The sequence below is a fragment of the Nuphar pumila genome, chromosome 4 (genome assembly GCF_984573655.1).
Source record: "Nuphar pumila chromosome 4, dmNupPumi1.hap1.1, whole genome shotgun sequence".
In the NCBI taxonomy this organism is placed as follows: domain Eukaryota; kingdom Viridiplantae; phylum Streptophyta; class Magnoliopsida; order Nymphaeales; family Nymphaeaceae; genus Nuphar; species Nuphar pumila.
The window spans coordinates 76,733,536-76,761,520 of NC_143252.1; the positions used below are offsets into that span (position 1 = coordinate 76,733,536).

At 35.7% G+C, this 27,985-nt stretch overlaps 1 protein-coding gene across 3 annotated transcripts in view; it reads right to left on the reverse strand.

Annotated features, from left to right (window-relative positions):
* Positions 1 to 5,213: 5,213 nt before the first annotated feature.
* LOC149840273 (folate synthesis bifunctional protein, mitochondrial-like) overlaps positions 5,214 to 27,985 on the reverse strand; it is a 32,445-nt gene continuing 9,673 nt past the window's right edge. The window contains exons 1-3 of one of the 3 annotated variants that reach the window (XM_090003091.1): positions 8,351 to 8,430; positions 6,929 to 7,004; positions 5,214 to 6,788 (exon numbers count right to left, since the gene is read on the reverse strand). In XM_090003091.1, the coding sequence (XP_089859217.1) occupies positions 5,371 to 6,788; positions 6,929 to 7,004 (1,494 nt within the window). In that variant the 5' untranslated portion in view covers positions 8,351 to 8,430 and the 3' untranslated portion in view covers positions 5,214 to 5,370. Of the gene's footprint in view, positions 6,789 to 6,928; positions 7,006 to 7,425; positions 7,475 to 8,350; positions 8,431 to 27,985 lie in introns of those variants that run through there. The other 2 variants (XM_090003092.1, XM_090003090.1) reach the window with 2 other exon arrangements.

Below are 27,985 nucleotides of genomic sequence, written 5' to 3' on the forward strand. Positions count from 1 at the left end.
TTTGAGAAGTGAAGAAGATATCTGAAGAAAATCACTTGAATTTCTGAAAAAGGATTTTGAAAATATGATGCAATTCTATCCTAAATGATGAAATGAATTTAAAGAATTTGGATTTTGAATTTTGAAAAGTTGTTCTATTCTTTAAATGAATTAAAATAAGATTGAAGATATAATACATCTCTGACTATGGTCATTGAATGTATTATATAATAATCTATATTTAAATTCAAAAGAAGAATAAAAATATATTTTTTGGTGCTTTTATAGAGTTTAAAATGAAATTAACTCTCAATATACCCTGACTATGGCCATTGGTATATATATTGAATTAATTTTAAATTAAACCCTAATAAAAGAGGAAAATATTTAAAGAAAATATGATGAAATTTAAAAAGGATCCAGTGTGGATCCAGTGTTATTTTATAAAAGATAAAAATACTAGGTTTTGTTTACATCCTGACTATGGCCATTGATGTAAATCATCAACTTAGGATTAATTACCTCTTATGAAATGGTGCACGTGCCATTCGTGTTCCCATTTGTGAGATTTTGGAAAATAAAGGTAAAAAGCATGAAAACAAGCACTTTATTAACAATGCTCATTCATTCTAATCTAAGAGATGAAAATGTAATCTTCTCATTGATGATCTAACTATTACATTATGGGCATGAATTCTCAATGAATGAAAAATATCTAACTTGAGAAGGAAGATCTATAATCCTGCAAAGCAGAGTTAGCTTTTACAAAGGTATGGAAATATAGAAGAGAATCATGCTGAAATTGATATGCACATGATTACTTATTAATGAAGAGATGCATATACTATATACAATACATGGCGAACATATAATGTATTGGGAAAATGTAGGTGATGCTGATGCGGAGGTATAGAAGTCACAACAGTTGTTTTTTTTTTTTTAACTGTTGTGCAACTAAGAGAGCCAAAGCAACTCTTTGGATTGTCATGAAAGACCGGAGTCGCAGCATTTGGCATGATTATGGAGACATAATAAATCACAGCAGTGGTGCTCTGAAGGTAGAACAGGTAATGGTAATAGGTTTTGGGAATTGCTTTGTTGAGTGCCAGGGTGACATAGTATTTATAGGGAGGGGTGAACTGGCCGGTGCAACAAGAGGATTAAGGATGAATATGTGGCAAAGGGGACAAAGATACTATTGTAAGTGTTTGTTATGAACACAAGGAGGTGTTGTGCTTGGGAGTTGTGCGAATGCAAATGGGTGAAAGAATGTAATACACTAGGGAGGTAAATACTGGGGATGTAATGGCATGTAAAGTATTGTTGTAGTGACAACAAATGATATATTGATGCTAAGCATACACTGTGCACAGAAGATGGAGTTTGAGTGTGACTATTGCTGCCAGCAAGAGCACAACGATGTATGGGTTGAAAATAGTGAAGTGTGTGGATGAGGAGGATATAACAAATGAGTATAAGGTGGAGGTGTAGCTGGATGTTAAATGAAAATTTGAATGTCAGAGGATTTAACTGACCAACTGCTACTTGGAGACTCCAAAAGAACACGCTTTCTATCTCTCTTACTTGTTTGTTGTCATTGTTGTGATTGCATTGCTTGATTGCCAATGTGAAAAGCCAGAGACGTTGGCAATATGATTCCATGGTAGTTAACTTCAATTTGAGGTCATCTTCATTAACTCGGTGGCCTCCTGCTTAAAATTGGCAAGCGTCAAGAGGAGAGAGATGTTCCTTTGATGGCCACTTATGTGATTGATGGATCAGGGCAGAAAGATCAATTAACTTGCATGTCTGAGGAGTCATGATGCGCTTGGAGAACAAATTGGCCTTTCACTCTTGGTCGTTGTTCTGCAAGTAGTTTCCTACTTTGGTATAGAACCTTCTTCTCAAAGCACCTCTCTTTCCTTTTCAGCCTAAATTTGTTCAGAGTTGCCTCTCTCTGTGCTGCACGATTATATTCCACCATTACAACCCCATTTTTACCAGACTGTCCTTCATTACCACTTTTTGCTATGGCTTCTGTGACATTTGTTGTACTTACATTTCCATTGTTTCCGTTCAAAATCACTCCCAGAAGTGTTGAGGTTATAGTATTTCATGGTGCTATTGCACAGGCTGCTTCCTCTTTGGCATGAAGCAGAAGCAAGCCCATGATCTTCATGAACTCCCAAGTTAGTCTTCTGGCATGATTGATACTTGATGTTCAAGTGGCTTAGCATCACAGTTATCCAAGTGATAACAATGCTCAGAGTTGCTCTGTCTCAGTGACTTATCAGATTGTGGGGTTGAACTTTTATGAATGGTTTCCTGCTTGCTTGTAGAAATTGGGCTCCATAATGGAGGTCCTTGTTGTGCATAAAATACATATTGTAGAATGGTGCCAGCAGTAGCTAAAAAAAAAAAGGGGACATATACAAGATTGAAATTGAATCTGACAGGCACCACATTCCACATAGCTAACCGGGCTCCATTAGCATCAATTTGGTTAGACCATGAGGCAGTCCCTCACCTATATTCGGAAGGTCAACTTGATAGCAAAATCAAGCCTCAAAGACTATAGCATTTCACAAGGTTCAGACTCAAGGATCCAGAAATCCATTTATGGATCAGCAACATCAAAGTAGAAATGACAGTACTCTTTAAAAACAGACTAGATGCTTAGCAGATGACCCAAAAAAAAAAATTCAGTTCATGACCAGGTATGACAATATTATCACAACTTTATCATATATGATGGTTACTGGAATGGATCAATGCAACGATGGTTGGCATATTAGTACAGCAGGTGAGTGGGTGCTTGACAAATGAACCCAAACAATCTTATATATGAGCAAATATCAATATGACCATTTGTTATTTTTAGTTTGAGCTTTTAAAAGTAGGAAATGTAAGCATAGTGAGAGGATACATAGCAATGACATGACAATTTTGAAAACATCATTACAGGATTATATATTACTAAAAATTTGTGTATCTGATGGCGAACAGAGCAAAACCTCATACCAGCATGAAGTGGGGATTTGAGAGAGGGACCCAAAACATCAGATTAAAGGGCAAACAGGGACCAACTGACAAATGTAGTTAACTGCTACAAGATGCAGCAATCCATTCCAATCCACAACTGGATTCCATATTGGTTGCCTACAAAATAAACAAATGAAAATTTTAGTTCACAGTAAAAGCTGTCAGTGACTGGAGCTGGAAAAATATAAAGTCGGGCGCTGAAGCTAATGGTGAAGGAAAGTCCTGGTTTAGTGACTATATGAATGTATATAGAGTTTTGACAACTCCTGGGATAATGGCACCTAATATGACCCCTCTTATCATACATGCCATTGCCGGATCAATCATTTTGGGCCGGATGAGGTGTTGAGTCCTCACAACACCATGTCATCTCTCTTCAAAATAGTGACTCTATTGACCCTGTTATAATCACACGCAGGTGAAAGTATCTTCATTGAGCTATGAGGAAAACCTTAATATATGATGATTATACTGTAAGTCTATAGAATCCATGCCACTTATTGGATTTATAATTTCAATGACTTGACCATCTTGAAGTCATCCTGTCACTTTTCCAGCAGCTGAAAGATTGTAGACAGTCACTTTGGGCAAACCATCTTCACGCTCATAGATTACCGCTGAAAAGTCACATTTCCTATATTTTGATCTTTTCCCTGTGAGAAAACAGAACAGATATAGCAGATACATTGTCTAGTAGACAAACAAATAATTCAAAATCAAAGTACTCCACTTCTTTTCTTGGTACAAGATGATCTCTACAGTGACTCCCTTTAACACGGATAGATAAAATTTTAAGCTCTCCATCTGGCTGAGAAACATCTAGGTAGAGAATAAACTGTGTGGTTTTACAAAATCCAAGAAACAAATATCTTTTACTTTCAGAATCCTGAAGGTTAAGAGAAAAATGTGCCATCCTCTTCATGATAAAAACATACATTGTCTATTTATTCAGGTTATGACGCCAAACATTATTAATAGGAGAATGTCCTTTCACATAGAAATAGAACTGCGTCAGTCCTGATGTGAGTCAATGATGTTGAACAGGCTACTGAAATTGAGAATTAATATTGTAAGTAGAAAAAAATGATTGCTCGATCTGACAATCATAAATTTGATTATGTATGACGTTTGATCCATATCTATCACTTTTTCCTCGAACTTGAATAATTGTTAAAGGGACAGAAAATTCGTCTTAGTTTTAAAGATGAACTTGGTAAAGGATAAACTCAAATTATCACTCTTCTCGTGCCTCATAGCACAAATAACTATATATCTGCTACATGCTACAGTGATTAGCAGTAGTATTACAGAAATAAGAATTTTCATAACCCAGCAGCATTCTCACGCTGGAGTTTTCTTATGAAACATGACCTTCAGCTTGTCTTCACAGTTCTGTCCTGTTCTGGATTTGGATGTCATTCTTCTTTATTAACAGACCAAATTAATCCAACACGATAACGGTTTTCCTCAAGAGTCTAATAAAGTGGACGCATTAATATGAGAAAAAGGATAGAAAAAAATAGATGGATGCAATCAAGTAATTTGGTAAGGATTATAACTGCATAATAATGCATGATTGATAGCATAGTTATAAGTACAAAAGACCTTGGAACCAAACAAATAAGAAACACGACTAATAAAAGTGGAGGAAGAAATAAACGGCTGAAAAAAATAAAATATAAACCTAACACTCATAATATCAGATTTCTGTTATTAGAACACTTGGTTGAATTTAGCATCCAAAACTGAACCTCGAAAGTTTTTTTGGGGGGGGTTAAATTTAAGTTTTCAAAAGGAGGGATTTGAATAGAGTTTCTAAATTCATGGCATGGGTGCAACAGCAATATTGCAAAGGCTCAAGATTGAGAACATCATTATCAACCAACAAAGGTGCAGTATACACCTCTATATCAGTTTTTGCAAAAGTTCTTAAACTAAATACTCAAGGTGTTATCAAGCGAGCAGATAAGTTGGTCCAAGCAAAGGCAGATTTTACATTGATCAGACTCCCCATTTGCATAAGGTTTAACAATAAATTGATTTTAATTGATGCAGCTAAGCTGTTGGATTCATAAACAAGAAAAACGTTCTAGATAAATTAGAAGTAATTAGAGTTGAGTTGTTGAAAGTTATAATATGATCAGATTCAATAGCCCAATTCCAAAACTACAAAAACTGAGTGGGCTCGTCATGCATTTGTATGGTCCAGAGATATCAAATTGAAAAGAGAAAACCAGAAGTACAAAACACACACACACACACACACACATGTTTTCTCTGCTTGTGTTTTAAAAGAATTTAAAGTACAGACTGACTCAAGCTACCAAAATGCAAAAAATAAATAATACATTAGGTTCTAAGTGATATTAATGCATCACAGACCTTTGCAGCATCTACATTATCCTTAACATTGTGTACTCGTATAATATTAGCACCAGCCAAAATTCCTGCTGTAACTGAAGCAATAGTGGCAGGATCACGAGCATGTGAATGGTTACAAACTTTACCCAGAAAACTTTTTCGAGAAGGTCCAATCAAGACGGGTCCATGAGAAATAGCAAAACTTTTACAGGCAATTTCTTCCGTAATGGTCGGAATACCCATGAGAATTTCCAGATTCTGTTCAACAGTCTTAGAGAACCCAATACCAGGGTCTATTATGGTTCTCCATGCTGGAATCCCTGACAATTCTGCCTCTTCAACCCTTGAGTACAGCTCGTCTGCCACTTCTTTACATACATTTTTGTAGGACACGTTTTCACTATTCTGCATTGTGCTTGGATCTCCTCTCATATGCATTATGATGTAAGGTGAACCAAGACGGGCAACAGTGGAGAACATGCTGGCATCTAACCTACCTCCAGACACATCATTAATAAAATGAACCCCTTCAGCAATCACCTCCGATGCAACTTCTGAGTAAAATGTATCAACTGAAAAAAACTTCCCTTCTGCTTCAGGAATATTTAGAACTGCTTTTAAAACAGGCATCAGCCTATTCAGTTCTTCCTCAGCAGAGACCTTTGGTGCTAAAGGGCGTGTTGATTGTGCACCTATGTCAATAATGTCAGCTCCTTCTGAGATCATTAACTTGACATGGGAAACTGCAGCATCTACTGAAACAAACTTCCCACCATCACTGAAGCTATCAGGAGTCAAATTTAAAATACCCATCACATGTGTTTTCTTTGACCAGTCCCATAGGTAGTCACCAACAGGTAAAACCCTTCTAAGTCCTCTTCCAATTGACAACTCACCACCAAGATTCTCCCACACCTTTGAAATGCCACCAGATTGACCAGCAAAAGAATGCCAAGCAGCAACAGTATCAGTGTCAACAGAGGAACCCAACAGATCAATTAGAGGAGCAACCACAAATGGCCTCTCCCAAAGACGTTCATGGGGTACACTAAGAATCTCTGAGTTTACTCTGTATTTTCCATAAAATAAAATATCCAGGTCTATAGGCCTTGGACCATATCTGATTCCTTCTGTTCGACCCATTTCTTTTTCGATTTGCTTAAGAACTCTTAGCAACTCATGTGGTCCAAGTTTGGTGAAACCTCTAATTGCAGAATTAAGGAATAAGGGTTGCTCAGTCACATAAGCAGGCTCTGTTTCATACAAACAAGCATGCCTTGTGATATTAATACCTGACCTTTTCATCAAAGACACAGCTTTATCAACATTATATATCCGATTCCCCACATTGCTTCCTACAGCAATCACTACTTCCTCCAATGGGGACTGCACTTCCACAGTGAAATCTGCAAGAAAATGTAAAACAGAACCAGTGTTTCAGCTAAAATGAGGATGTCTGAAAGAAAACACAAGAAACAAATGCATAAGCTTAATAGCTATTCCAAAGAAAAACATATTTTTAGATGCTTCTGAAGAATATATCTACCACTGAATTGACGAAAGAGAACAACTCCTCTAAATGCATATGTAACTCTGGGAAGTACTTTCTTAAAGATCTTCATTCTGCCAAAATTGCAATTGTTAGAAATTTCATTTTTAAGTCAAGATAATAATTAATGTGACAAAAGTGTGGATGATAAGAGGTCCCACAGAGTAAAAGGGGTACATGGAAGTACACAATTATACAGGAAACCAAGAGTCACTAATTATGTGACAAACCCAATCCAGCTGAACACAATCCAATCTGGTGTCTACTTTTTAAAAAGATATTTTCAATAAAAATCGTGTAAACCGCACACCAAATCTAAATAATCGGCTCAGACAAAAGTGGTGAAGTCTGAGTCGAACCATAGGAAACGGGATAAGAACAAGTATTCCAAACAAATCACACTCTTTATAGCCTAAAAAAAATTTATGAAAGCAAACGGGCACAAAGCCTATTACAAAAGCACGTGCAAAAATAAAATTTAAATGAATTACAACCTGAAAATGATAAAAATGGCCTAATGACCTAACTATAAAAACTCTAAATATAACCGCGAGCTAGCTTCCTTCAGTCAGTGTGCAAGGAACTTTAGTGCGTCCACTTCAACCACCTTGTCCACCTTAGTGCTCATCGAGGCCACCACCTACCATCACACAAAACGAAAACACAAAAGACAAAACTATTTTTATCTATGTTAATGACCCGACAAAGACTCAACTCTAAAAATCAGACAAAAATATCTAAACACTTCTTAAATATGTCTAATCACATCCAGGTAAGAAAAAACTCGACACTTGATTACAAAAAAATAAAAAATAAAATTAATTTCAAAAAATCACTCCAACTAAAACAGAAGGATGGATTTCTGCAAGGCCAGAAAACCGGCTTCAGTAAAATGGTCTTAAAATCCCAACCCCTGATCGAATTGAGCTAAAATTTGGAGCTAACATATACTAAAATTTCAGCCTTAAACTCCTGGATCGACTGAAACAGTCGGTTTATCAGACCGAAAAATTCAGAATTGAAAGTCGGATTTCTGTAAAGCCAGAAACCGGCTTCGGTAAAATGGTCGTAGAATCTCAACCCCTAGTCGAATTTAGCTAAAATTTAGAGAAAATACTTTAGACACGTACAGCTAACACATACTAAAATTGTAGCCCTAAATTGTTTTTGGATCGACTGAAACAGTTTGTTTATCAGACCAGAAAATTCAGGCCTGACAGAAAATCTGGTTGGTGAAGAAAAGAGTTTTCCAGCCAAAATAAAAATTCTAAAACATAAAACAAGGAGTCTAAATGATCCTAAACAATCCTAATACCCAAAAATCACAGAGAGCATACATAAATATGCAAGACGAATAAAACAAAATCTGATCTACATGAAGACACCCTAAAAATCTAAAGAGGTAGAAGAAAGAACTTATCGACGGTGGTTCCCGATTTTGGATTGGGTTGAGAAAAGAGTGGATCTCCCTTATGATGGTGTTGTGTCCCAGAGGTTGCCTACAACATGAGGAGTGATGTCAGATCGCTGCTGCATATGAAATTCACGTGGAGAGGAAGAAAAGAAGAAGGAAGAAGAAAAAAGAAAAGAAGAAAAAAGAAAAGAAGAGAGAGAGTTCCCCACATTGAGAAAAAAGAGGAGGAAAGAGGGGGGTGGTTTTCCTAAGGAGAAGATCCCTTCTTCTTAGGTTTCATAACCTATTTATAATGATAACTTAAAAAAATAATTTCTAAATTCCTAAAAACACTTCTAACATTCCTACCGAAAACTCCTTGCACATAAAAACACCAAAATTCATCAACCATGAGTATTTTAATATTAAGATACTCATGGTTCATGAATTTTGGTGGTTTTGTTTGCAAGAAGTTTTTGGTGCGAATTTCGTCTAAATCGGGTGCAATTCAAGAATTCTAGAGTTATTTCAAAGCAGTTGGAGCAAAGATTTGGAGTCAAGATCCAAATCTTACATGCTTCAATCTCAAATCGAGTTGGGCAAAGGTTAAAAGTCTAAAATAACCCTTCATAGGGGGCGTCACCTTAGAATTGTTATAAAATAATGGTATTTGCAGTGTAGTTTCAGAAATAAATATTACTTTTGAGTGTTTTTTAAAATAGGAATGATAGAAGTGTTTTTAGGAATTTAGAAATTATTTTTTTAAGATATCATTATAAATAGGTTAGAAAAACTAAGGAGGATCTTCTCCTTACGAGTTGTCGCCCTAAGCATTTGTGGGGTTTCACATACATTGAGAATTATTGGGTGCACCCAATTACTGGGGTTTCATATACATAGGAACTCGATTTGCATCTTGACCTGAGAAAATCCCATGAGCGTTAGTGGGGTTTCACATACATTGAGAATTACTGGGTGCCCACAAGGGCTTAATTCACCCCTAATTTACCCTTGGTATTTTTTCATGCACCTCATTTTTATCTAAATTTTCTTCAGTAAGCTCTGAAGATTTAAGGTTGTCGTGGAGTCTATAAGGGCATATGGAAGTAAGAAAATGCTAAAAAAAATGCAGGTTGAAAGAAAGTGGCATCTTTTCATTCATTTCAAGCAACAGAAAAATGTTTGAAAGGAAAATTTTCATAGTTTGCCCTTATTTTGATGGAAAAATCTTCTCAAACTCAAAGATGGAGAAAATGAAATTCCACTAGAGGGGGCGTGAATAGTGAAATACGATGCAAATTGATAAAATAAAAAATAAAGCAATAAGGCACTACACAATAAACACAGGATTTATACTGGTTCGGTCAAAACCCTGATCTATATCCAGTCCCCAAGCAAACCACTTGAGATTTCCACTATAACATCCGAGTCACCGGATAAATAGTACAACACCCTCTTCCTCAGAGGTCTTCTTCTCTCAACAGAGAAGGGGCACACCCTCTTCCACAGAGGTCTTCTTCTCTCAACAGAGAAGGACAACACCCTCTTACACAGAGGTCTTCTTCTCTCAACAGAGAAGGGCAACACCCTCTTTCTCAGAGGTCTACTTCTTTCAACAAAGAAGGAATACAGTGAATAACAGAAAGTTACAATACTTCCTATAGAACCTTCAGAATGATATGAATGCACGAATGAAGGATTCTCAGAATGTTCTGTTCTTTTCACTCAGAACATACTCTTTGTCAAATAGTTATTCTTGATTTTTTCTCTTTCTTTTCTCTTTCTTTTTCTAGGCTCTCTTTCAAATATCGAATAGGAATTTTTCTCGTTGTAAGCTCACATATCCATTCCTTGTCTTGAATAGTTCATTTGAGTGTGTTTATATAGCTTTAAAAAAGTAGTCGTTACTTTTTGAAATCGTAGCCTTTTTGAGATGTGAAATGTCATGTCATTTCAAAAAACATCTTTAGAGAAATTCGAGAAAGTCTTTTTTCCATAAAAGTAAAATATAGGGTACACTAGTCGTTGTAATATTTTAGGTAATATATATTTTATGTAAAAAGTCTATTTCTTACAATAGTACATTGAACGTTGGATTGTAGGCTGTCATGTAGTTTTGTCTTTATCCTAATTAATGATTTGTGGTACATAAGTACTTCTTTACTTAAAATGAGTGTAAGTACAATAAATGCTTTGAGATATTTATTTGTACATAGTCATATCAAGAGTTTTCTTTATGATGTGTTTTTCAAAGTCTACAGAAAGAATAAAGACTTCAAGTAAGTCGACATTCTTGAGAAGGATATTAACAACGATTTCTTATAGGAGGTATTTAATGCTATACAAAGAGAATGATGACTTCAAGTAAGTCGACATTCTATGGGTTTGTAAAAAGGTAACTAGAGTCTTTTCAAAACATATTATATTTGTTTTCTTTGTGTAGCCGATTTCATGTTTTGTCTTTTTCCTATATTTGAAATCATTTCTTTTAAAGAAGGTAACTAGAGTCTTTTCAAAACATATTATATTTGTTTTCTTTGTGTAGCAGATTTCATGTTTTGTCTTTTTCCTATATTTGAAATCATTTCTTTAAAGAAGGTAACTAGAGTCTTTTCAACAAGTATTATATTTGTTTTTCTTTGTGTAGCCGATTTCATGTTTTGTCTTTTTCCTACTTTTAAAATCATTACTTTTCAAGTTGTCTTGTATATGATATAAGGTACAATTATTACATTTTGAAATCATGTCAAAATACCTTTTTCATAAAGGGTTGTAAGAAGGTACAATTATTTGTTTTCAAAAAGGAGCTTTTTGAAACTATCGTACTTTTATAAAATAGCTTTTATGAATGAGTATGTAATATGCAATATGCATGCTTCTGAAGGTTCTGTTACATATGACTCTAAAGAAGAAAAAATCTTCAACTTGAGGTAGTCGATCTCTTTAGATGGTCTTTAGGAGTGCATGGCTCAACAAGCTTTTTCTTCAAGGAGTATGATTGCACCATAGTTGTACTTGAATAGGTCTCCATCCTTTTTTAGTGAGATATCCTTGCATCAAATACTCGTTAGATATATGACAAAGCATATCCAGTCATAATATAACATTTTTCAAGAAGACATATTATCATATTATATGAAATCAAATAAGACAGTGTATCATATTATGTGACATCAAAACAGAGTTTTTCAACATTCTCCCCCTTTTTTATGATGACAAAATATGCTCCCCCTGTCAAAAAGTCATTATGCATAGAAAGAATACTTATCATAAAAATATTGAAAAATGTTAAATACGAGTATTTTTCTCCAATAATGGAGACAGGTTTTCTCCCCCTTTGTCATAGACAAAAAGGAAGGAATCAGAGTAAGAGAGTTATTACAGACCAAAATTTAAAGTTATTACAGTAAAAAAGATAAATTATTACAGTCCAAAAACAAATGAGTTTATTCCGAAGGTGGAGAGGATTGAAGTGAACGGTGGGCTTGATCCAGCTGGAGGGTCTGTAGAGTCTGCTGCAACGAGGTTTGATTGCGAAGTATGCGATCCTAAGAACGCTGGACATCCATCAGTGCAGAGAAGTAATCAAAGTTGGATGTTGGATCTTCTTCATCAGAGCCGGGAGGATGCAGGGACCTTAGATTGAAGGAAGTAGCATTGAGGACCTGAGAGGGATAGAGGATAGCTTCATTTTGAAGGGGTACTTTGAAGTATTTTAAAATGGGAGTTATAAAACACTCGAAAAGAAGAGGCTTGAATTTTTTATAGCGAATAAAAACGGCGAAAAGAATATCGGACCAATTTATCTGAGTAGAACAAAAAATTGCATAGACGAGGAGAGAGATTTTTCTTGGCACTAATCCCTTGCGTGGAGGCTTGGGATAGATATTGTGGAGAAGAATCTGGGCAAGTAGTTGAGCATGAGGTTGGAGATTCCTCATGTGCCAGGGAAGGTGTGTGCAGTTGGTACAGAGAAGAATTTTTCGAAGTACCGACCGGTCGAGTGGTACTATGTTGTCTAGGTTTATGCCGGTGGAAGGAAGGTTTAGAATTCTGCCTAATGAGAAAGCATTAAAGAACATCAGGCGTCCGCGTACTTTGGTGGTGATGGTAGTTTGCTCATGATCAGAGGAAAAAATTGTGTAGAAGAGTCGGACGAGTTCGGGATAGTAGGCAGCTTGGGATGAAGATCCTAGTAAGTGTTTAAGTTCGGGGAGAGATCTTTCTAGGTCAAATAATACGAAGTCGTCGTAGTGAACCAATTTACCTTCATGAATTGGTCGTGAGCAGAGTGAGTTGTAGTGGTGAAATAGATCGGGATACCTTAGATCGGCGGCAGTGATTACATTGTTTGAGGAGGAAGTCATGGCAAGAGCTTAGGAAGAACGAGCAAGAGAGAAATAAAACTTGGAAAGAGTTTGTAAGATAATAGAGATATTCGTAGGGAATGAGATATGAATCAATCTAATAAATAGAAGAAGAAAAATAATGGTGATAAGAAATGAATGACATTGGAAGTGAAGGATTTTTAGATTTTAGCTGAAAGAGGAAATGTGTGAGTTGTAAAATAAGAAGCTTGTGAATGATAAATCAAAACAATTTTGGAAGATAGTGTATTATATTAGTATATATGTTAAGAAGGACATAGTTTCGAAATGATTTTTCTATATATCTATCAAATTTACTATGGGCGAGTTTATTGAATAGTGAGAAGTGTCATGAATTGAGTATGGAGTGACATATTAAACTTAATGATTCAAGAGTTTTTAAAGATTTTCGTGAAGATTATGTAAGAAAAGTTATAAAGTGAATAATGGCCTAATAAGAACAAACAACTTTTCAAAGAATTTACTTAATGTGAAAGCTTTCCAAATGCGTGAAGGATGAGTTTGGAATAGGACAAACAGGAATGTATGAGGGGATGCAATAATTTCTTATTTAAGAAGTGTATATTTTGGTATACATGAAAGGAGTGTGAATAGATATAAAGAAGGGTGATACGGATATGTAGAGAAATGAGAGTGGTCATAAAGGACAACAATCACTTGATGTTAAATAGGAGATGACATAAAGTGAAGTTATGATAGATAAGAAATTAAGTTTTGCTTAAGGACAAGGTTTTGATGATTCTCGATTGAAGAGAGATATAAAATATATGAGAGAGTCATGATCACGGATGGAAAGGTACTTCGTATAATGTAGAGAGAGAGAGAGATAAAAAGGTGATACAAATCGTACTTATGAGTGGAGTACAAGTTTTTGAAAAGAGAATTTTACAACACTTTTTCGTAAAAGATGTAAAGCATGAAGAGATGATAATAGATTGTTCTTAAGCTATGATATAATAGATGATATAGTAAAAATTTATGTGAAATATAACAACTTAAAAGGTGGTAAGAGAGGATAATCATTTGAATTTTTCATGAAAGGCATTAAGATTTTAGTGAATTGTCTCGATAGGAGGAAAGGAAGACATGATAAAAATAGAGTGTACGTAATATATGATATAACAAATGATATAGTAAAAATTATACGTAAAACATAACAACTAGATCTTTAGAAGAAGGTAAAAAGAACTAAAAAGATAATCATTCGATTTTGACTAAAATTTGAAAAGCAAGATTTCTCATAAAATAATATGTTATCATGTTGAAGGTGAACCAACTTATCGTAAGAGAAGTTTTCACAAAAGGATAAAAATAATAAAGGAGTTATGAGATGAGTGATGTGAACAATGTCATGATAGCTTTTACTTTAATATAATTAGTTCTTATGGATATGAGTGAAAGAAAATAGGACAAGGAGTCATTATGGATGTGTACTTGAAAGATGACAAGTTGAAAGACATAAAGAATGTGTCTTATAAGAGTTTAGTGTATACGTGAATATGGAAACCTAGTTTGACTAACAAAAAAATCGATAAGAAGAAAAACCTTTTAAAATAAGATTTTAACATAACTTATAAGAAGTATTAATTTTAATAAATGTGATTAATTTATAAGTCACTTAGTTTGCATATTCCTAGTTCTCTTCTAATTCGTGTAAAGTCTTCATGTTTCAATGGTTTAGTGAATATGTCTACTAACTGTTGATTAGTGGGTATGAATTCGAGTTTAATTATGTTGTTTAAGACTTGTTCTCTTAAGAAGTGGTGTCTTATTTGAATGTGCTTAGTTCGTGAGTGTAAAATAGGATTCTTAGATAAGTTTATAGCACTAGTATTATCACAGAAAATAGTTGTATTTTCAAATTTTAAACCATAATCTTTTAAGGTTTGTTTCATCCAGATAACTTGTGTACAAGCTAAGCTAGCAACAATGTATTCAGCTTCAGTAGTTGATAAGGATACATAGTTTTGTTTCTTACTGAACCATGATACTAGTGAGTGCCCTAGCATATGACATGTTCCACTTGTGCTTTTTCTGTTAGATTTACTTCTAGCAAAGTCAGCATCGCTGTATGAGATTAGATCAAATGTAGAGGATTTTGAATAGAATAATCCAAAATCAACTGTGTCTTTTAAATATCTCATTATTCTTTTTACAGCTTTAAGATGTGATTCTTTTGGATTTGACTTAAATCTAGCACACAAGCAAACACTGAACATAATATCTGGACGGCTAGCAGTTAAATACAGAAGTGATCCTATCATACCTCGGTATACCTTTGTATCAACAGACTTATCATCTTCATCTTTGTCCAAAACAGTGGTTGTGCTCATAGGAGTGATTTTTGAAGCAGTTGAGTTCATGTTGAACCTCTTTAGAAGTTCATGAGCATACTTGGATTGATTGATGAAAACTCCATCCTTGGTTTGCTTAATATGCAGTCCAAGAAAGTAGTTGAGTTCTCCCATCATACTCATTTCGAATTCCTTCTGCATGGACTTAGAAAATTCTTCATAGAGAGTGTTGTTAGTAGATCCAAAGATGATAATTAGGGTATGATTATTCACTATTTTCACAAATAATGTCGAGTCTGCTTTGCCTACAGAAAAACCAGTTTTTAATAGAAAGGTTTTGAGTCTGTCATACCAAGCACGAGGTGCTTGTTTTAAGCCATATAAAGCACGATTTAGTTTGAAAACATGATCTGGATATTGTTCATTTTCAAATCCTGGAGGTTGTTTTACATAAACTTCTTCATTTATAAAACCATTTAAAAAGGCACTTTTAAGATCCATTTGATATAATTTGAAATCCATATAGCTTGCATATGCTAAAAACATTCTAATAGATTCAAGTCTAGCAACAGGAGCAAATGTTTCATCAAAATCAATATCTTCCTCCTGGTTGTATCCTTAAGCTACTAGTCTGGCCTTGTTTCTTATAACATTACCTGTTTCATCTAGCTTGTTTCTGAAGATCCATCTTGTCCCAATGATCGGATGATCCTTTGGTCTTGGTACAAGATCCCAAACTTCATTCCTTTGGAATTGATTCAGTTCTTCAGTCATGGCTAGCATCCAGAACTCATCGATGATGGCTTCATCAATCTTCTTTGGTTCAAGTTGAGAAATGTATGTCATATTTGCAATCCGTTCTAGCTGAGCTCTAGTCTGAACCCCCTTTGTCAGGTCTCCCAAAATCTGCTTTTGAGGATGATCTTTGATATCGACAAATGTTCTTTGATGATCATCTTCATTAGACTTAGCTGTGTTATCTAAAAATAAACCTGTACTTTCAACATCATCGTTAGTTTGCTTATGAACAGATTGATCAATAGATTCACAGAAACTAACATGCATAGATTCTTCAATAGAATTAGAACTCTTATTGAAAACCCTGTATGCTTTACTATGACTTGAATATCCTAAAAATATGCCTTCAATAGATTTAGCATCAAATTTATCTAGGCTATCTTTTGTGTTTAGGATAAAGCATTTACATCCAAAGACTTTGAAATAGTCTATTCTTGGAGTCCTGTCATAGAATAATTCATAGGGAGTTTTATTTAATAAGGGTCTAATGAGAACTCTATTTGTTATATAGCATGCAGTATTAACAGCTTCTGCCCAAAAAGATTTAGCAAGATTATTGTGTTGGAGCATAGTTCTAGCAGATTCCTGAAGGGTTCTATTCTTTCTTTCTACTACACTATTTTGAGGTGCAGCTCTAGGAAAGGCAAAGTTATGAGAAATACCATGCAAGTTACAAAATTTTACAAAAAGTTCATTTTCAAATTCTCCTCCATGGTCACTACGGATTTTAACAATAGAACAAGATTTTTCATTTTGTAATTTTTTACATAAAATTTCAAATTGACAAAACGTATCACTTTTGTTTTTCAAAAATATTACCCAAGTAAATCTTGAGTAGTCATCTACAATGACAAAAACGTATTTATTGTGATTATGACTAGCTACTCTAGAAGGACCAAAGAGATCCAGGTGGAGAAGCTCTACAGGTCTTTTGCTTGAAATGATATTTTTTTATTTAAAAGATGATTTAGACAGTTTTCCTAATTGACATGCATCACAAAAATAATCCTTTTTAAAAGATATTTTGGGTAACCCACGTACTAACTTATCTTTAGCTAATTTAGACATGTACTTAGAATTGCCATGACTCATTCTCATGTGCCATAAATGTTGAGAGTCATTATTAGCTATGAGGCAATGTTCTGTGATGTTTTCTAGGTATAGTTCATATATATTATTTTTTCTTATACCTTTTAAGATAATATTTTCGTTGGTGTCTGCTATAAGACAAGCATTATGATTAAAGCTAACATTATAACCTGTATCACACATTTGACTAATACTTAGAAGGTTATGTTTTAAGCCTTTAACCAGGAGAACGTCTTTGATAAGAGGTTTATCTATATTTCCAATATTACCAATACCTATTATCAAACCTTTGTTGTTATCTCCAAAGGTGACGGTTCCTCCTTTTTTATGAAGAACAGCAAAGAGGTCTGAATGTCCAGTCATGTGTTTTGAACATCCACTGTCTAGTATCCATCTGTTCTTCTTGTTTGGAGCCTGCAAAACATTAAGTAAAATTTCTTTTTGGTACCCAGTCGGGTCTCTTTTTGTTAGACTTTGGAACCCATATCCATTTAGATTTAGGTTTGTCTACAGCCTTAGAGGAGTTCAAGAAATTAAAATTATAATACTCCTTTTTAGGTTCAGAAGAACTTTTCACAAACGTGGTCTTTTGATTCATACAAGAAGGCTTGTTGAAATTAGAGTAGCCAATACCATTCTTGTAAAAAGACACTTTTTGAGAGGATAGGAGTTTATCCAAGTTCTCTTTTCCTTTAGTAAACTTGAAAACCGTTTTCATAAGGTTCTCAGTTTTACTTTTTAATTCTGAAATTTCTACTTGCAGATTTTTAGTCTTGGAGCTGGTAGAAGAGATTTCAGAGGTAATAAGAAGATTTTTCTTTTGTAACTCAGAATTTTCAATACTGAGTTTTTCATTTTTCAAAATGAGCTCTAGATTCTCATATTTCAAATGTTTATTTTTGAGAATCGTTTTCCTTGATTCTTCAAAAAGTTCCTGAAAAGCATTTTGATGTTCTTCAAAGGAGAAATCAAGAGATTCACTTACAGAGCTTTCTGCCATGAAGCACATGTTGGCGGTTTCTGCTTCATCATCATTTGACTCTTCACTGGTGGATGGTTCTGAATCATCCCATTGAGCATGCAGAGCCTTTTTCTTGAAGAATCTTTTCTTTGGCTCCTCAGTCTTGGATTTTCTTTTGAAAAGAGGACAGTCACGTCTCAGGTGACCTGGCTTATTACACTGGTAGCACATAGAATCTTCTTTTGGGTCTTTTCTTTCTTTGTGCTTATTTGGAAGCCGGTTCCTTCTCATAAAGCGCTGGAATTTTCTGGTGAGTAGCGCAATCTCAGTTTCTTTTTCTGAGTCATCATCCTCAGAAAGGGCTGGGAAGGCTAGAGTTTTCTTCAAAGGTTGTTCCTCTTCCCTTCTTTCCTTCATATGGACTTCATAGGCCATAAGATTGCCTATTAAATCGTCCAGGGTAAGTTTGGACAAATCTTGAGCTTCTTCAATAGCAGTAGTCTTTTTCTCTCAATCAGTTGTGAGAGATCTCAAGATTTTCTTCACCTTTTCTGTCTGAGAGTGGGTTACACCCAGAGATTTCAGATCGTTGGTGATGTTGGTGAATATGGTGAACATCTCTGTGATGGGTTCATCTTTGTTCATTTTGAACAACTCATATTTTCTGACAAGAGATGAGATTTTGGCTTCTTTCACTTTGTTGGTTCCTTCATGAATAACCTCCAAAGAATGTCAAATATCATATGCAGATTCACATATAGATATTCTATTGAATTCATTCTGATCAATGGTACAATATAAGGCATTCATAGCCTTTGCATTTAGGTTTGCCATTTTCTTTTCTTCATCAGACCATAGTTGTACTTGAACAGGTCTCCATCCTTTTTTAGTGAGATATCCTTGCATCAAATACTCGTTAGATATATGGCAAAGCATATCCAGTCATAATATAACATTTTTCAAGAAGACATATTATCATATTATATGAAATCAAATAAGACAGTGTATCATATTATGTGACATCAAAACAGAGTTTCTCAACATAAAATGTTCCTATAAAAAAAATCACTTTTGAGAGAAGCCTCACCAATGTTGTGAAAAGTGTTGAGGCGTAGTGAGGCGCTCCACCAAAATCTGAGGTGAGGCGTAAAGCGTAAGCCTCAAATTTTTTTTTTAAAAAAACTTAAAAAAACTATAAAAAATATCTAAAATTATAAATAAATAAAAAAATCTTTATTGATGAAGCAACAACCAACAAAAAATAAAAAATCTCAAATAAATACTGAAAAAACATACTTGAACTTTGCCACTAAGTAATGAATGATCAAAACATACTTGAACTTTGCCATTGGGTTCTCCACCAAAGCATGGTAGTCCCTAACTGATGTTGGCATGTGTGTGTGTGAGGTATACTTACTTTGAGTATTGAATGGATTCAAAGGCAGTGGACGCTGGCAGAAAGCCACTCACATAAACCTTTTTGTTCTCGTTCTTCTTTTCTAAAATTCAGTCAAGGAAGCCAACTTGTTTTCAAGATCATCATGACTGTAAAGAGAGTACTTGCTAATTTACCATGAACTTTGTCAGTGTAGTGTAGTTTATGTCAACTCGATAATATGATTGTTGTCATTGGATTCAACAGAAAGGCCTTAAAATTATGAGGAAAATGTTTCCTCTAATTTGTGAACCATGGGGGTGTATGGTGCACTTGAACTCATTCCACAGGCATTCAGATGTTAATAAAGTAACATTGCCTCCAATGACGCTTTGTTCATTTTGTTCAAACTACACTGCCAATTTAGCATGAACTCAAGTATGTTGCACTCAAATATCTCATCAAACCTGTCAAGAAAACAATAGTTTTTGCACCCCTCAAAAGGCAAAATATCATGTCATATGTAAAGGGTTCAGTCATGGATAATCTCTAACAAGCTGAATCGACTAATCTCTAGCAAGCAAAACAGACAGACTTCAGAGTTCAGACATAAACTACACAGGAATATGTGAAAGAATAAATTTCCTTTGAATGTAAACTTCGGAATTTATGTATGAAAAAATAACACACTGCATCTCAGTTAGTAAAATAAAAATTGGGTCATCCTTTACCCTTCTGAGTCGCATTCAGCCTGATACTGAGTTAGGAAGCAGCCACCTAGGGCTTAAAATCTTTTTTTTTTGAAAGGCATGCTGGGGTTAGTCCGACCCCTAACAATTATACAATCTAGAGGAATAAAGAGAAGGAGAAGAGATAAGAAGAAGAGAACCAGAGAAAAAGAGAAAAAACCAGAGATGAGAGAGAGTGTACATGTTTTGAGGCTCCACCACGAGAGAGAGAGAAAGAGAGTATGTTGTGAGAGCCAAGAGGGAGAGACTGCTGCGAGAAAAAAAACAGAGAGAGAGAGGGGTGAGAAAAAAAAACCAAAATCACAACATAAACGGTTGGGGGTGCTTTGTTTAAGCCCTATTTTTTGGTCAAATAAGGGTTTTGACCCTCATTTGACCAAATGCTTCGAGGCGTGTATGCCTCATCTTGAGGCGTGCCTCGCCTTGAGGCGCACGCCTCAAGGCCTATGAGGCGCACGCCTCAAGGCCTATGAGGCGCACGCCTCAAGGCCTATGAGGCGCTTTACACATACGCCTCAAGGCATAAAGCCCCTCGCCTTAAGGCGAGGCGCGCTTTTTGCGCCTTGAGGCGCGCTTTTGCGCCTTGAGGCGCGCTTTTAATAGCACTGAGCCTCACTGATCAGAACATGTTGACATTATTCCAATCTGATTTTCTCATGTCACACAAATCAGAGAAAATATTTCATGCAGAAAAGTTCTCACATCAAAACTTCTTATAGAAAAAAATTTCTATTTCTATGAGATTTTTTCCTGCTTCCAAATGAACCCTAAAGGAAATTACCATTGTTTGATAATGTTTTCCTGAGGAAAGTACTCATGATTCCTCTTTAATGTTGGACTTAATTTCCAATATTTTGATCATCTTCTCTCAAGCAATAGCATTTTTTATTCAGACTAGCATGGCATGTTTAAGCTATCTTGCTCATTATTAGATCAATGTTTACTTTGAACCATGTATCAAAAAAGATTAGGGGAGAACTTTTCTTACAAAGCATGTACAATTCAAATTGAGTACAATTCTAGAAACTCAACAATGAGCCATTGAGGCTTAATGTATTCAAAAAGAATACATTGGTATCTATAAAATATACTGGTGATAACCACATCCGACAACACATTTTGGAAATGAGGAACATTACATCTCAACTGAATAACATGAAGTTCGCTATTTCTGATTCTTTCTTGTCGATCTGATTTTGACCTCATTACTTAATGAATATGAACCTTTCAAAATCTCCTACAACACACATAACGATGAGTGGTCCTTTAATAACCTCTTGGCCAAGTTGTTAAAGAGTTGAAAACACTGAAGGGTGAGAGGATGTCGAGTGCACATATGGCCTCTCATAAGGAAAAACAGAGGTCGAGGCCAAAGAAAAGTTCCTTCAAAAAGAAGAATCAAATAAAAGCATCTGGAAAGGGTTTCAACTTTCAGGCGAAAGTCAAATCCCAGGCAGAAGACTCTTCTATAAAGTGTTTCTTCTGTAAGAAGAAGGGGCATAAGAAGGTGGACTGCTTGAAGCATAAGAAATGACTTGAAAATAAAGGTTATAAGTTGTTTGTTTTTCATGAGTGCAATTTGATTCATGTTCCATTACATAGCTGGTTGATTGATTTTGGTGCGACGGTACACATTGCCAACTCTTTGCAGGCATTTCTGAACAAAAGGGAACCAACATAACATGAAAGAAACATCTTCTTAGGAAATAAGATGCGTTCACATGTCAAGAACGTTGGGACCTGCAGAATTGTGTTGCAATTGGGATTCATTTTGGATTTGGTTGATACATTTTATGTTTGATCCTATAGTCGGAACCTTATTTCAATTTTGAAACCTGATAAGCTTGGTTTTATTTTTAAATTTGAAAATTCCAAGCTTATTATTATGAAAAATTCTATGAATGTAGGTTCTGCATACGTGTATGATGGTTTGTATCGGTTAAAAACCAAATTTTAAATTCGAAAATCCCATTCTGTTAAGAACACAATGATTGGCAATAAACGTGGTCTAAAGGAAGATCAATCCTACAATGCATGAGTTTCTAGAGATCTGTTCTACTGTTAGGATCAACAATTTTGAAGATGATGCATGTTTGGTTACTGCAGAATCAGAGTTTCCTGTTTCTACATGTTGGTCATTAAATTGTTGTATGCTTTCTAGTGACAAAGGGATTAGAGTTTAGCTATAAATAGGCTTTTTAAAACTCACTAGAAATGTGTTGGTTGTGCTTTCTAGATAATGATCCCTTTGCTTGACATTGTGAAATGGTTATCTACATTTTTTTAGCATTGTTTGTCCTTGTTTACCTTGTTTTGGTAGGATTTGAAAGGCTCTTCCTCTAGTGCCAAGAATACAGAGAGTTAATCCTTGATATGAGAAATTGAAAAAAAAAAATTGGTATGTCATTTGAAGATGGTGGCTCTTCGTTTCTTGGTGTGAGGTTTAGCAAGATCAAAACCTTAAAAATTTTGAAGTGAATGCCTAATGATCTCAATAACTTCATATCTCACATGAGATTCTTATATAGGCTAGAGATTAGGGCATGTTTGGTTGAACCCCATGAGAATCATATGGCCTAATTTCTCATGACCAACAAAACATGAGAAAAAGGGCCCATGTGGTTTCAAATCAAATGTTGATTCTAAATCACTTCAACTCGTGAGATTTTGAATATCTTGGTTGTGATTTCTAATCTGAATCGCATGATTAGAAAAAAACTATAGTGAAAGTCGGGGTTTGAGATAGGGTTGTCAATGGGTTGATTTACCTTGACCTGACCTGAACCAAACCCTATAGGGTTTGGGTATGGTGACAAATAAGATGACCCGATTAAGACCTGAGTTCAGACCCAAAAGTTTGATTAATATATGAACCAGGTCTTGACCCGAGTTTTGATTAAGACCCGCAAATTTTTAATGTAAAACTGATAAAAAATATTATTTTACCGGGTATGGCATGGGTCTGGTTCATGCAGTTTTTATCAGGTACGAGTATGGTTTTTCTTACATCTGACCCAATTAAACCCAGGTTCGGACTGATACCGTACCCAAAAATCCGGTCCAAGTCTGGTTTCACTTGGCTGCAAACCAAACTCAAACCGTTAACACCCCATCCCTAATGCTCAACTCCTTCTCGCCTATATGATGAAGCTTGTGAAGGAGGTAGGCTCTATGCCAGAAGAGGGGGGGAGCTCACCAGAAAAAGACACCGGAGGGTGGAGCTCATTGAAAGATCAGGTGGATTTTTTTTTTGCTTTTCCTGGTTGATGCTGCAACCAAGGGTGGTTGCAGCATGGTGAGAGATCGTCGAAGGTCGAGCTCTACCACGCCAGAAAAATCCATTGAAATCAAGGCTCACGCCAGTGAGCTCTTGTTTCGGCATAGACCACCTCTTCTTCTTGTTGCAGCATGGTGGAGCTCATCGGAATCTCTATTTTGGCGAGCTCCACTGCCCCATATAGGATCGAATAGGGGTTGTTGCTGGCGAGGTCCTCTTTCGGTCATCACCTTCTTGTTCGTAGTTTTTTTTTGTGCTTTCAATCAAGAGGAAGGGAAGTCAAGGGGGAGCTCTCCGGAGTACCCCCTCCGGTGAGCTCTACCACACCGAAAAAATTAATCGAAATAAGGGTTCATGCCGGTAAGCCCTTGTTTCGGCATGGACCGCCTCTTCCTTTTTTTCCCTCACGCCAACCAAACATGGGAATTGGAATCACATGAGATTCCAATTCACATGATTTTGATTCTCATGAGATTTCAAATCTTAAGTCTTATTTTCATATTTACAAAAGCAACCTAACATGCCCAAAATGGACCATCTTTGATAAGAATTGGATTGTATTAATGCATAAATTACATTTATTTGTATACAATGTATGCATGAATTTCATTGATTTTAATGTTAAAATACCCACAAGTTAATGAATTTTGGTGTTTTTGTGTGCAAGGAGTTTTCGGTGGGAATTTCGTCCAAATTGAGTGCAATTCGAGCATTTTAGAGTTGTTTCAAAGCAGTTGGAGCGAAGATATGGAGTCAAGATCCAAATCGTACACGCTCCAATATCAAATCCAATTGGACAAAGGTTAAAAAGTCAAAAATAACCCTCCATAGGAGGAGCCGCCTTGGAATTGTTATAAAATAATGGTATTTAAATGTAGTTTTAGAAATAAGTATTACTTTTGAGTGTTTTTTAAAATAGAAATGTTAGAAGTGTTTTTAAGAATTTAGAAATTAACTTTTTTAAGTTATCATTATAAATAGGTTAGGAAACCTAAGGAGAGGGGATCTTCTCCTTAGGAACTGCCACCAACCCCCCTCTTTCCTCCTCTTATTTCCCAATGTGGGGAACTCTCTCTTCATCGTCTTCTTTCTTCTTTCTTCTTTCTTCTTTCTTCTTTCTTCTTTCTTCTTTCTTCTTTCTTCTTCTTTTCCAAGTTAATTTCACATGCAAGAGTCATTTGGCATCACTCCTCACGTTGTGGGCAACCTCTGGAATGCATCACCATAATAGGGAAGATTCACTCTTTTCTCAACCTAATCCAAATACATATAATTTATGCATGATCAAATTTCCCGATGCTTAATGTTTGCTATTACTTGAGCAAACAAATCTAAACTACCAAAAAGGCACAAATAAAGTAATCAAAACAACTAACAAGCCTAACTTACTTTCATAGGAATCACAGTTGCATTTAGCATATGCAACAAGCTCTTTAAACTCCTAGGTTACCCTAGTGGACGAGTAAGGTCTCGTGAGGGTTTGTTGTGATACTATCCACAAACATCCATGCCCTGTATATATTTGGTTCATATATTAATCAAACTTTTGGGTCCGAACCTAGGTCTTAATCAGGTCATCTTACTTGTCACCATACCCGAACCCTATAGGGTTTGGTCCAAGTCGGGTCAAGGTAAATCAACCCATTGACAGCCCTATCTCAAACCCCGACTTTCACTACAATTTTTTTCTAATCATGTGATTCGGATTAGAAATCACAACCAAGATATTCGAAATCTCACAAGCCGAAGTGATTCAGAATCAACATTTGATTTGAAACCACATAGGCCCTTTTTCTCATGTTTGGTTGGTCATGAGAAATTGAGCCATATGATTTTGACGGGGCTCAACCAAACATGCCCTAATCTCCGGCACATATAATAATCTCATGTGAGATATGAAGTTATTGAGATCATTAGGCATTCACTTCAAAATTCCTAAAGTTTTGATCCTGTTAAACCTCAAACCAAGAAGTGAAAAGCCACCATCTTCAAATGACATACAAATTTTTACTTTTTCCAATTTTTCATATGAGAGATTAGGTCTCTGCATTCATGGCACTAGAGGAAGAGCCTTTCAAATCCTACCAAAACAAGGTAAACAAGGGCAGACAATGCTAAAAAAAATATGGATAACCATTTCACAATGTCAAGCAAAGAGATCATTATCACATGAGATTCCAATTCACATGATTTTGATTCTCATGAGATTTCAAATCTTAAGTCTTATTTTCATATTTGCAAAAGCAACCTGACATGCCCTAAATGGACCATCTTTGATAAGAATTGGATTGTATTAATGCATAAATTACATTTATTTTTATACAATGTATGCATGAATTTCATTGATTTTAATGTTAAAATACCCACAAGTTAATGAATTTTGGTGCTTTTGTGTGCAAGGAGTTTTCGGTGGGAATTTCGTCCAAATCGAGTGCAATTCGAGCATTTTAGAGTTGTTTCAAAGCAGTAGGAGCGAAGATATGGAGTCAAGATCCAAATCATACACGCTCCAATATCAAATCCAATTGTACAAAGTTTAAAAAGTCAAAAATAGCCCTCCATAGGAGGAGCCGCCTTGGAATTGTTATAAAATAATGGTATTTAAATGTAGTTTTAGAAATAAGTATTACTTTTGAGTGTTTTTTAAAATAGAAATGTTAGAAGTGTTTTTAAGAATTTAGAAATTAACTTTTTTAAGTTATCATTATAAATAGGTTAGGAAACCTAAGGAGAGGGGATCTTCTCCTTAGGAACTGCCACCAACCCCCCTCTTTCCTCCTCTTATTTCCCAATGTGGGGAACTCTGTCTCTCCATCTTTCTTCTTTCTTCTTTCTTCTTTCTTCTTTCTTCTTTCTTCTTCAAGTTAATTTCACATGCAAGAGTCATTTGGCATCACTCCTCACGTTGTGGGCAACCTATGGAATGCATCACCATAATAGGGAAGATTCACCCTTTTCTCAACCTAATCCAAATACATATAATTTATGCATAATCAAATTTCCCCACACTTAATGTTTGCTATTACTTGAGCAAACAAATCTAAACTACCAAAAGGCACAAATAAAGTAATCAAAACAACTAACTAGCCTAACTTACTTTCATAGGAATCACGGTTGCATTTAGCATATGCAACAAGCTCTTTAAACTCCTAGGTTACCCTAGTGGACGAGTTATCAGATTTGTATACAGGAAATAAGGAGGGAGAGAGAGTGAGAAAGAGAGAGAGAGAGAGAAAGAGAGAAATTCACAATGGTTGGGGCGGCACTACAATACTCAACCTCCAAAACCCTAAACATTATAAAGTAAAAACATATACATATTACAAGAATGCCATTAATGAGATCCTATTTAACATGTGTTTCATATAATATGCGTATGGATCTGGATCCAGATCCATACGCATATGCAAACTGTATTCTAACACCCTCCCTCAAGTTGTACATGATTTTGGAGCATGTACAACTTGCTCTTCAATAGCCAAAATTGACGTCCTGTTAATCCCTTGGTAAACAGGTCTGCCACTTGATCTTTTGTTCGAACATGACGTAGTTCTATCTCCTTCATCTCGACTTTCTACCGTATGAAATGTTGATCAATCTCAATGTGCTTCGTTCTGCTATGTTGGATAGGATTATATGCAATGTTTATTGCGCTTTTATTGTCACATAAAAGAAATGATCGAATAATTGTCTCCCCAAGATCACTCAATAAGTGTCTAATCCATGTGGCTTCTGTCGTGCCTACATCCATCGATCTGTATTCAGCCTCTGTACTCGATCGTGCCACTGCCTTTTGTTTTTTGTTGCTCCAGGACACTAAATTGTGCCCAATATAAACACAATATCCAGAGACAGGTCGTCTCTCATCTGGATCCCCTGCCCAATCTGCGTCCGTATAAGTGATGAGTGCATGTCCTCTATGCAGATTATCGTTCTTGCGATAAACAAGTCCGTCTCCTATAGTTCCTTTTAAATAGCGTAGAATGCGCTTCACAGCTTCCATATGACCCTCCATTGGAGCATGCATGAGCTGGGATACCTGATTGTCAGCATAAACTATATCAGGTCTGGTAAAAGTCAAGCACTGTAACATCCCCACGAGACTTTTATACGTTGTAGGGTTGACACAAAGATGACCATCTTCAGAGCTCAGCCTTTGATGTAATACACTAGGAGTGCTGACTGGTTTGCAATTCGTCATCCCGGCTCTTTCCAGAAGGTCAAGAGTGTATTTTTGTTGCATGAGTGTCAATGTGTCTTGTTGTCTGTCAACTTCCACACCAAGAAAGTACCGCAACTCTCCTAAATCTTTCATCTTGAAAGTTTTCATTAAAAACTGTTTCACGTCTTGCACATGACTATCTGAGCTCCCAGTGATCACAATGTCATCAACATATATAAGAACAATGTCCGCCTTTTGGTAAATAAAGAGTGAATGATCCAGAGAGCATCTTCTAAAACCATAACTCTGAATCTGCATAGAGAAACTTTCAAACCAGGAACGTGACGCCTGTTTCAACCCATACAGAGATTTCCTTAGTTTGCACACCCAGGCAATAGGATCCTTCTCGGCATAACCAGGTGGTTGCTCCATATACACTTCTTCCTTTAAAGTTTCATGCAAAAATGCATTTTTAACATCCATCTGGCTAAGGCTCCAACCTTGATCGACTGCTAGGGATATGATGATACGAATAGTACCCATTTTGACTACGGGACTAAAAGTTTTG